The sequence below is a fragment of the Hylaeus volcanicus genome, chromosome 3 (genome assembly GCF_026283585.1).
Source record: "Hylaeus volcanicus isolate JK05 chromosome 3, UHH_iyHylVolc1.0_haploid, whole genome shotgun sequence".
NCBI lineage: Eukaryota > Metazoa > Arthropoda > Insecta > Hymenoptera > Colletidae > Hylaeus > Hylaeus volcanicus.
Window position 1 is genome coordinate 12334430 of NC_071978.1, and position 11730 is coordinate 12346159.

General features: G+C 36.7%; 1 protein-coding gene across 1 annotated transcript; it reads right to left on the reverse strand.

The window, feature by feature from the left end:
* Nucleotides 1-1253: 1253 nt before the first annotated feature.
* LOC128873544 (uncharacterized) lies at nt 1254-10914 on the reverse strand. Its single transcript, XM_054117171.1, has 20 exons — nt 10394-10914; nt 9872-10143; nt 9531-9791; nt 9089-9467; nt 7937-8026; nt 7739-7857; nt 6443-6792; nt 6073-6397; nt 5741-6001; nt 5251-5503; nt 5081-5149; nt 4926-5009; nt 4508-4613; nt 3482-3540; nt 3173-3396; nt 2776-3033; nt 2419-2671; nt 1614-1682; nt 1455-1544; nt 1254-1376 (listed from the first exon to the last, which is right to left on the reverse strand). The coding sequence occupies exons 1-20, from the start codon at nt 10676-10678 to the stop codon at nt 1254-1256; spliced, it is 3930 nt and encodes a 1309-aa protein (XP_053973146.1). The 5' UTR covers nt 10679-10914.
* Between the last annotated feature and the right edge of the window lie 816 nt (nt 10915-11730).

The window sequence follows — 11730 nt, forward strand, 5'->3', positions numbered from 1 at the left end:
GAGTACTTCAGGATTTCTTATTCCCTGTTATATTCTGATTTGAGTGTTGTGTATCATTTTCAAGAGTTTCTGCTGTAATCGCTACTGAATAGACTTAATTACCTTACCTAAATGTATCTGGTATTATTCTTGAAACCTTCTTTCAGTTTCTATTCGAAAGATAGTTCACCCTCATTGATAATTCGAACGATATTCACTTGTATCGATTTTAATGGACCGCACCGTACACTTTGCTCTTTCTACAGAACACAAAGATAACTGCTTGAAACGAAGTATGGAAGAAATTGAAGTATCGTCACTTTCGGTTCCTTTCTTGCACTAGAGTCCTTCGAAAATTATGATTATCGTGGAAATTAGTGACGGTTGGACAAAAAAATGATGATCACCTTTAGACTAGTGCTTGAACGTTAATTGTTATTAATGATAAAGTCGCTGGCTGCTTCTAGATTACTTTTTGCTATATCGTAATGACATAGCAGAACTGTAGTACACGCGTAGTATTTTAATTGAATCAAATTAATGCACCCTCACGTCGAAGATAATAAAACTGTACATAAACAAAAACGTGGGACCGTTTTCAAAAAGAATTTTACCAATGTTCAGGAGCTTCGTTACATAGCCACAAACAGTTAAAGTTTACCGATACGACTCTCGCGTTATTTAAATTCGCCAGGTATTACTGTGACCCTGTTATTATTTCCAAGTAACACTGAATAGACTGATAACAACTTGAAAACATCGTCGATTAGTACGTATACAAAGATCAATATTTTCCGCGACCTTCGTTTCCTTCCGCGGTGTCAGCAATTCCTCAGAGGGATGCTCTCGAGTAATTTACTGATGAAGCGAATTGATATCTTCTTTTATCAGGCGTGAAGGACATAATACTACTCGGACTTTGAGGAAAGCAGAAATAAACGTAACTGATACGATCATATATTATATTTCTCTGAAACATTAAACTCGGCGTGGGAGCATTTAATGGCTACAGTATGATTATTGCAGGAGCATCGAAAACGATACTGGTATCATATCGCATGGAAAATAAAACACAAGGTGTTAGAGATGCTTTTGTATAATTTTCTAATGCGATTATATTTTCCGTACTGCAGAAATAAATGTAATACAAATTTGCAAATTCATATATTTTCGTTTGCGGACAAGTGATCTAGAAATATTGCACAGGTTTCTCGATCATGCACCATATCAGGCCACCGTTAAATCCCTCGACTGTTTCATATAAAATCGAAGTATCACAGAAAGGTTGAGTCAGGATCATAGTCAGTCTCGTTCCCGAACAATATCGAGTCTCTCGAGTTAAACGATGGACTCATTTGCATTATGATGATGGTGTACGTAACCACGAAGCTTACGCACTGTAATAAATATTAAAATATCTTTGTAATAATCGGCGCAATTGTTACATTAGAAAGTAATATTCGAGGTTAACCAACACTTCGAAGGAAGACGTTGTTCAAACGGAAGAAAGTGGACTTCGATTTCCCGATCTGACTGAGGGACACTTGCATGGAAAACTGGAGGATCTATGGAGTGAACAATCTTGAGATTCTACTAAGAATCGAGACCTGATTAAGACTTGATTTTCTTCTTACCTCGTCCTTCATTTCCTCGTCGAATTCTTGCATCGAGAACATGTGTATGATTTCTTTTATCTTGTTTGCCTGAAAAGATAGAACGGGGATAAGTTGAACAGTTCTTGTTCCACACTTACACCCTCGCTCATAAATATGTGGACACGTACTACTTCCAATGAATAATTAATATACACCGTAAATTATTACTATACAACTTTTGTTGCCAAATTCTATATTGGATGTGTATTTAACAACTTTTAATAATATTAAATACCATGTTCAATTTTAATAGTGGGACTATGGGATCGTTTAGATAGAAAAGCTCAAAATGAGATGATATTGCTTCGGATACAATGAAGAAATTAATAGTATTCAAGTTTGGTAAAAAGATATTTTAACATTATCTAGTTATCTCTAAAGCTTGTTATTATTACTAATGTGATGTTAGCAAAAAACTATTAATAAAATATTAGGTGGACTGGAAAGTAATGTCATTTTTGCCATCTTAAATACTTGTTTATCATTTATCAGCTCATTGATTTTTCTGCCATTGAAAATTTGCACACTAAATGACGTAAGGCTGTTGACAATGAGGGCGATTATATAATGAATTAAAGATAGAAATTTATTGGAAAGTTTGAATTTAATGTAAAAGAAACGACATTACTTTTCGGGCTACCTAATATATTCGCTGATACAACATAAACATATCGAAAGATAAATGATATAATTGATATTAATAGATTCGCGACTTTTATTAGATATTTAGTGTCCAAATACTTCTGACCGATGGTGTAAACGAACAAAAGTCAAAGATACTTACTTCACTCCCAGTACATTCGCACCTGTAACACGTCAAAGATATTTTCCATATATTACCCACTACCTCCACAAAATGTACAAATACCCTCTTGAAGGTTTTCGCGAAGTTAAACGACCGCATATCGATTTCATTGTATGCGAAGTACAGAACCATGGTCAAGTATATCAGAATAACAGTGAAAATCATCATTAATTGCATGTCGAACAGTTTGTTCACCATTTTCGCGATGCTGCACAGTTGCAGGTGCACAAGCCTCGAAAAATAAAAGTATTGCACCATAAGAATAACATTTCTCGCCAATTTTATGGGACGGCACTTGATGATTTTTAACTGGGTATATATCGAGGAGTGATTTACCTAATTTGTCGAAAGAAATCCACTCTACTCGCCTGCGACACATGCTCCAAATTCGGAACCCTAACTGGAGGGAAAGCTTGCGTTCGTCTGTAACAAAACTCAGCCATGTATATATCGAAATTGCTAGGAAATCGACGATGGCGGTTTGACGGAGGCTTAATCGCGATCTTCTTCAATCTTCCCGTGTTAATGTTATTTCCATCCACGAGGAGAGACTTCAGGAGAGCGTTTGTATTTTTGAACCTTAACTCCAGCCAACTAAACAGTATCAGAATGGGTAATAGATGAAACGGATTCGAAAGTGGATTTACTTAAGCGAGAGGTACCAAGGAGAGTGACTATTTCAAATACGTACTACACATATGTTAAGAAGTCATAAAGCGTGATTAATCCTAACCATCCACTGTACGCATAGGTAAGTATGGAAAAAACACCCGTGGGTACCACATTATTACTCATCGTCCACTTCCAGTATAATATGCAAAGTACAGTTGATTGAAAGAAAGAAATAGTCCAAACGATTAGGACACGGTAAAATAAGTCGTTATAATGAAGGGACGATCCTAGTTTCTTCAAATTCTTGTCTACGGTGGCGATCCTCTCCATTACTACTAATATCTCCTAAAAGACGCATAATAAAATACATTTTTAGTTAATTTGTGTTGAATAAATTCTTGTTAATTTCGCTGAAATTTTTATTGCTCACCTTCGAGTGGTACCAGCTCGATAGCACCACGACAAGGTAAGTAACATTGAAACTGACCGCTGTAAGTACGTACGTCATACGTTCTACAAGATTGTATATCATCGTAATGGTCCACGTCTCGATTATTATATTAGTGACGGAAACGTAAAATAGGACTAGCACGTTGTACAACCATTTAAACAGAAATCTTTTTCCGTTCCAAGGGTCCTCGAAATTCCGCAGCCCCAGAATGGAATTCATTTTCATTACGAACATCGTGGCTTCCTTGAAGCTCTTTATATTCATAATTTCAATTATATTTATAACATTGGTTTCTATCAAACAAGGTTTTTTTTATCAAACGTCTTTGAAATTTGTCTTTGATACAGTATCCTTCTTAAAATTATTCAGCGCATGTAGGCGTTAGTTTTCAACGTATATTTATTGTTCCTTTCAATTTTCTCGTACTTATCGTATTGCTAACCGTATAAATTTAACGAAACGCAATCAAAATTAAAAAAATTATCCCTGAAATTAGGTATTACAAAAGCACACTGCTCGAGACAGGTGAGAGACTGTCTCTATAAAAAAAAAACTTTGCAATCACACCGATTTTAAGTCGATTTATGAAAACCGATCGCGATATTGTCGCTTTCAGTTCCTCTCTAGCACTAAAAACAAGAACATTGCAAAATATTCAGCGACGCGTACGCTTGCAAAAGGTATGTGTGGTATGGAATCCATTTGCATCGATCTGTCCGATGATTAAGATTATTAAGAAATTGCGAATGACGGTGACTTCTTCGTAACATTTGAAATAATTACGTTTGCATTAGAAAAGTGCATTGGATCATTAATTGACGTTAACGGCGCGAGACTTTACGTCGCTTCTGGGTCGTTTGATAACAACGCCATTAATATATCGTTATGTCAAGCTTCACACATTTATTGAATAATGCAGTTATCCAAGCAGAACACGAACAAATTATTGAATTCAATGATAAACGAGTTACTGTTTCGTAGAACGAATTCAACGTTATATAAAACTGAAGTCTGGATTCGTCTCGTTCTGTGCCAGGGCTGATTCGCTCAATTCGAAGACTGGTCTGTATTGCATCAAAATAAACAGGTAGGTTATCACGAAACTTCCCGACTGCAACGATTAGAAGCGTTTCAGAAACATTTGATTAAATTGAAATATTTTATATTATCGTAATAGTTTATTAAGTTGTCTTAAAAGTTTCTTTCGCGACAGAGATTCAGCTGTTCTGTGTGGCAGAGTTTACATAAATAGACATTTTATAATATTTAGACCTTTAAGGTTTATATAATGGACCATATCTCTGAGAAGTTGATGTTATAACAGTAATCGAGCAAAATGGATCGCGTACACCTCAGTAGTTTACGAAATTATTATTGAAACGAAAGAAACTTTTAGGACAACTTAATATATGCGTCATCTAACCGTTCGTAGGGCGGTGTAATTTAGTTGAAAAAAGTTCGACCTTCCGAAATGGGTGAGCGATAATTGTAAGGAAAACTGGAGGATCTACGGACAGAATACATTATATTTTCTAAAAATTGAGCCTGGTAGGATCTTCAGGATCTTCTTCTTCCTACCTCGTCTTTCAATTCGGTGTCTGACCCCTCCACAGACAACGCGTAGATGATATCTCTCATTTTGTTCGCCTGAAAACAGAAATAATTGCCTCGCACATAAAACTCGACCGTTTGAATATTCTATTCCACATAAACATGCAAATAAGGGTATGAGAAACAAAGTTTCTCACCTCTTTCATGGTATATTCGCAACTGTAGCACGCTAAAGCGATGATTCCAGACTTATTAAAAAACTCTATAAAATTCACAACGGCTTTTACTGCAGTTTTCGGCACATCCGTAGGCGAGGAAATGATACTAATGTAAATATTGTACAATGTTATGGTGTAGAACACCATAGTCATGGTGGTCTGTAACGCCAATTGTGTGTTGAATATTTTGTTCACCATTTTCACGATTAGACTCAGCTCCCTATGCAGGCATCTGGGAAAAATCGTGATAATTTTATCCTGTTTTAATCTGTATCAATTATTCAAGACGGAAGTAGTTGGAGCTTTAGTTATCATTCATAATTTACATTAGTTTCAATCGTACGTCACTCTGCGTTGAGATGACGCAGGCTTGAAGTACGATAATTAACAAAACGTTCAGTTCGACTTAAACAATTTCAAGTTTCGAATCGTTTAAACTGAATTGGAAATGATTACAAGAGAAATTTACCTAATAGTTCCCAGCATACGCACTTTTCTCGCAGTCTGCGATTCGTGCTCCAAACTAGGATCCTCAATTAGCGGGAACACTCGCGTGCGCCGAAAACAATATTCAGACATGTACACCTTGACGTTGTTAAGAGCCTGCCGACGATGGTTTCTCGTTGGTTTAATCGCGTACTCCTTCAGTACGTCCGTCTTAATTTCATGACCATCCACGAAGAATGCTTTCACGAGTTCATTCGTCTGTTTGTACTTCATCTCCAGCCAACTGAGAAGTATCGTCTAGGTTTATGTCGATCCACGCAGCTATCAAATACGATAGCATATTTAATTACGTACTAGACATACGTTACGAAGTCATAAATGATGATGGCACTGACGTTCACTTGGTAAACGATACAAACGGAGATGAAATAATTAAAAAGTTCTATCTTCTGTAGCAACAACCACTTGAAAAGTAATACAAGGTATAGGCTAGCGCACAACAAAGCAAACGACAGAGCCGTAATCACACATTGAAATAAATGACGATAATCAGTCGTCGATCCCAGGTTCCTCAAACTTTCGTCCACTTTAGCGATCTTCTCTCTGACTGCAAGTACATTCTGAAATAAAAACGAAAGAAGACGATGTAGTCGAGAGAAGATTAAACTTAACAACTTCCCTGTTTAAACCTGTATAACTTCACACGACTTCATACTCCACTGACCATTCCTGGGGGGAATCCCTATGAAAATTTCAGCATTTACCTTCGAGTGATGCCAACCCAAGATCAACGTACACACGTAACACCAAACGGAAACGAGTACCACGATTATGTACGATAATTGTGCCTCGCTGTTTGATAGAATGCCGGTGTGGCGCGCAGCGAAGTGTAGCGTGTACATAACGTTGAAGATTAGAATTAGGATGTCGTAGATCCACGTGAATAGGAATCTCGTTTTGTTTGCAGGATCCTCGAAATATCTCATCCCCAGGAACATACTTAACGTGTTTATAATAGCTGTAGCGTCCTCGAAGCTCTTTGTCATCGTTAGCTGGCGTGATTCTTCTTGTTGTCTATCCACAATGAATATTTATATTAATATTTCGATGACCGAGTCCTTCCAATCGATTAAAATGGACGTTACCTTCTTCTGGGATCACAGAAACTGATTACTCGAAGCAATTAGGAGACGAATCACTTTGGCTATTTCTATTGCAAACCAACCTTGGTCAATTTTATAATTTTAAATAGATTTATGGAATTAATCGTGTTACTGTTGGGTTTGGTATTTTCCTGGCACTAGGACCGAGGTCATCGCGCATTTGCATGATTGTGAAGTTTTCAGCGATGTCTACGACTTGAGAAACGATTGGATAACAATTTATTTGACTTGACTAATGATTATGGTTGTTGGGAGAATATGAGTGACTGTTCATTTATTCGTATGCATTTGAAATTGCGATCGCTTTAGGTAAGTGCTCGAGATCATTGGTTGATATTAATGGCGCACGCGAAAGCTGCGTGGTTGCGGCTAGATACTTTGATAATAATGTCATTAATATGACATGCCAAATTCGATACGTGAATAAGGCCTGGAATTGCATTTATGGATATAAATGTATTGCGTGGTAGAAATGGTGTGCTTTTTATGATGCTGAAATGTAAATTTTTAATATTCCAAAATTACTCTAAATGTGTTTCTTTCATGCAGTCGTGTATATTTCTATTTAAATAACGGTGTGTATTTTTATTCATCTCTGAATGCTACACTGTAATCGTCAGTAGACCTTGAGGAGAATAGAAATTAATGGAACAGACACATGTAAAATTCTATATTTTCCTGAAATATTAAATGCAGTGTTTGATTTTGATACATGGGCACTGATTACTACAATAGACTGCAGAGTTGTAAAAGGTAAACCAAATAGCAGACTGGTATCACACAGTAAAACACGTAATTAACAACTATTACTTGTTCGATCACTTTTACTAACACGTGTGAAATTGAGTTAAAGTTACAGATAAGGCGATGATCGAGGATGCAAGGTTTTATTTCCAATGATGTCTGGTTCCTCTGAATCAAAAGCTGGACCCAGTTGTACCATGATGATCACGTACGTCGTCACGACGCTCATGCACTGTAACGATTGCAAAAGTTAGTAAAAATAATGAAAAAGTAATGTTACGCGTTCACCTTTATCACGAAAGTCCACTAACCGTTCGCAAGAAAACGTAATTCAGTCGAAAGAAACTGGACTTTGATTTTCCAATTTGACTGAGAGATGTCTGCAAAGAAAATTGGAGGATCTACGCAGAAAGAAATGATCAGATTCTTGAATTTTATAATAACTCCGAAATAATTAAACATTTATAATGCATGCGATAACATTTAGTCATACATTAAATATTAATAACAATTACAGTTCAGAATAAGTATTCGCTAGAGACATTAATCGCGAAAGTCAAATATCGGCCACAGAGGGATGCGCGGCAACACGTATCAGTCTGGGGTAGTTTCCGGATCATACTCTCTCCTGTAAGACGTACTTGTTGAGGGACTCATAGGCTCTCAACGCAAGGGAGCGTTCTTGTCGACTTTCTTGCTAAAGACTCGCCAAGTGGAAACTGGACTGACCCAGTAAGCCTGTCTACGCGGTCGCCTCGTGTTCGCGATTTTATTTTAGCTTCACTTTCCCCTCTAAAAAGGGGAAATTTTCAACAATTGCTTGGCAGAGACAGACGCGGAGATTGAAGGAACTTTGTTTCCTTCTATTTCCATCTTCGCGTATTTAATTTCGAAGATTGTACAGAAAGAAATCGAAGGGAAACAATGTTTAAATGAAAGAAAACATGTAAAAGTAATAATAACTTATCTTGAGAAAATCAAAATAATTAAAGATATTTAGTATGTAATTAGTCTTAGGTAGTTTAAAATTGTTAGACAGAAGAAAACCAAGTGATGTATGTGAAATACAATGTAATAAGACACAAAATATAAGAATATATTGCAATGTGGTTGCTAATGGCTAAAAAGCTGATGCGATGTTAAATAAATAAATTAAAAAAATTGAAGGAACTTTGTTTCCTTGTATAGCCATAGCGAGCTAATGGCTTCGAATTTGTAATAAGATCGTTAGATATAAAAGTGTAACTTCTTAGATACAATGGTGAAATTTTATTAACTCTTTCCAGATAGTTGGAAGATGATGTCTACAAACGAACCAACAGCGCCAAAAAAACGTTGATTGATGCATTAACTGATTCTGAATAGGTCGTCTAATAAATGATTACAGTATCTTCAGTATTTTTAACCGACTTCGAAAAAGAGGAGGTTACTCAATTCGACATGTATTTTTTTTTTTTATTTACCTCATCTTTCATTTCAGGATCAAATTCCAGCTCAGAGAACGCATGGATGATTTCTTTTATCTTGTTTGCCTGAAACCAGTATAGAATTGCTTGTTTACAAAGTGCAGAGAAATAATCAGAAGTACTCACCTGTTTTGCGGCTTGCTCGCAGCTGTAGCTCGCGAAAACAATTTTCGCTGAATGACACAAGAATTCTAATCCCTGTAATAATAATAACTGCAAATTCGCCAGTAAGCCAGCAGACACACTGAATTGATTGTAATTGAAATATAGAAGCAGTGTGATGATCGTTAAGACAACGGTGGTCTGCATCATCAATTGCTTGTCGAATACTCTATTCACCGTCTTGGCGATGTTGCACAGCTGCAGATGCAAAAATCTTGAAAAATAAAATGCATTCTTTGACTGGAAGGAAACATTCAAATCCAAGGAAAATATTTACCTAATTTTCTGCAACAAATGCAATTTCTTCGCTGTCTGTTGTTTGTCGTTTGTATTTGAATCAGCGCTTATAGGAAAAATGCGCGTTCTTCTGAAATAAAACTCTGACGTGTACGTAGTTAGACGTCTCGAGCTCTGATGTCGGCTATTTCTTTCAGGTTCAAACGTGTATTCATTGAGTCCTTTTGTCTTCCTTTGGCAACCACCCACAAAGAACGTTTTCATAAGATCGTTCGTCTGCTTGAACTTCATTTCTAGCCAACTACAAAATATCGACTCTAAGCTCTTATGTATATGTTTGAGAACAATTTCTCTATTTCAGAGAACAGATTCTCTACATACTATACGTATGTAACAAAGTCATATATAAGTATTGTGGAAATATGCTCTGTTATAACGTAGTCGACGCCAGCAAAAAAGATAAGTGGTCCTCTTGACATCTTCTCCTGCAACAGCCACTTCAAATATATTCGGCAGGTTATGTACGTATAAACAGCATACATGATCCCAATGATTAGACAATGATAAAACAAAGCGTTGTAATTAGCTGTCGATCCAAGTTTTCCTAGACTATCGTCCATTTTGGCCATCCTCTCCCTGAGCGCCAGGATGTCCTACAAGGAAAAGGAAATGAAACAACGAACTCTCTTGCCTTTTATAATTGTAACTTGTACCCAAATTAATTCGCGTAACGGAGGTTCTACTCTACTACTCTTAATTTCAAAGCGTCACTGCTCTATACTTTGTATAATCATTTGTTCGCAACGTATTCGAGATGAACCTCGATTTACTGGAAATTTGGAGAATCCTCGAGGGGATATTTAAACATTTCTTTGAAATTTCTTTTAAATATTTCTCACTCACCTGTGAGTAGTTCAACCCCAATACTATCGTGTACACATGGCCCACAGCGAAAATGAAAATCATAAATTTGTACGATTCGCGTTCCAGATTCTTTGGCATCTTCTGCAAGACCCAGAAATCAAAGTACAGCATACTGCTGGTAATACCGAATAGAATTAAGACGTCGTACATCCAGGTGAATAGAAATTTCTTTTTGTTTGTGGAATGCACGGGATTTCGTAGCGCCACGATGAAATTCGCAGCAGTGACCATCGCGGTGGCCTCCTCGAAGCTCTTCTTCCTCATTGACTGGCCAGTATTCAACTTTTTTCCTTTTCACGATGAAGAAGGTAATTTACCTAATTACTCCAGGTGCCACGGGCTTAACTATTTTAATTGATCTACGCGAATGTGGTCAATTATGGCAGGAACGTCGCCCAATGTCAACTTGATAACACCTGCAGTTAGCCTTTCTTTTATTTAACGAAGATTTTATTATTTTACTAATCGAGGTACCGTGAAACTTGACGGCACTGACAATATTAAGGACACTCGAGCAGATGGATCCAAGTCGCCCCACTTTGCGTATTTAATCCTCCTCGAGAAACAAAGATTTATGAAACCACGTCGTTGCCTCTGGTTACTTTGTTACAACAGGAATAATAATAGCCAACAACACCGTGTGTAGATTTGCATGATCACGATAACGATAAAAAGGCAATCTACGTAGTTAGATTTGCCTTGTGATGATGATTATCGAGAAAATGCGTGCAACAGGATTGTTTATAGCTTTCGAAACAATTGCCTTTGCATTAGAAATTCAGCGTTACGGAAAGATCGAACCTCGAGTATGGATTAATTCGTTGCTAATGAAGTTTTGACAGTTTTCGATCGAGATCTATTCTAAGGATAGATCCCACTGCATTATAATGATCAGGAATGTCATCACGAAGCTTATACACTGCAACGATCGAGCACGTTTAGTTATAAAAAAATGGTAGAATTCAATGGAAAATGTGGGATGCTTAGTATTTTACAATAAAATAGAAGCTAACCCCTCTGATGAAGACGTAGTTCAGGCGAAAGAAATTGGACTGTGAGCTTCCAAACTGGCTGAGCGATATTTGCAAGGATAATTGGAGTATCTACGAACATAAAGATTTTTAATTTACCGTTTTATACGTTAGTAATTACTTTCTTTTACTTCATCTTTCACTTCAGCGTTGAAATCGTGCGCAGAGTACTCGTGAACTATTTTCCTTATCTTGTTTGCCTGTGAAGGGAATAAAATGGATTCATATTTTCGTTTGTTAAAATTGAGAATATTGAATTAAACGAGAGAATCGATTAATTATATT

Bases quoted from the DNA above. Each gene is read 5' to 3' on its own strand.
- LOC128873544 (XM_054117171.1), bottom strand. From the start codon at position 10,678: ATGAGGAAGAAGAGCTTCGAGGAGGCCACCGCGATGGTCACTGCTGCG. The intron at 8,027-9,088 runs GTAAATAAAAAA...CTTTCTGCGTAG, and splicing joins ATCCTGAAATGAAAGATGAG to ATCCTCCAATTTTCTTTGCA. The intron at 1,683-2,418 runs GTAAGTATCTTT...CTATCTTTTCAG, and splicing joins GCGAATGTACTGGGAGTGAA to GCAAACAAGATAAAAGAAAT.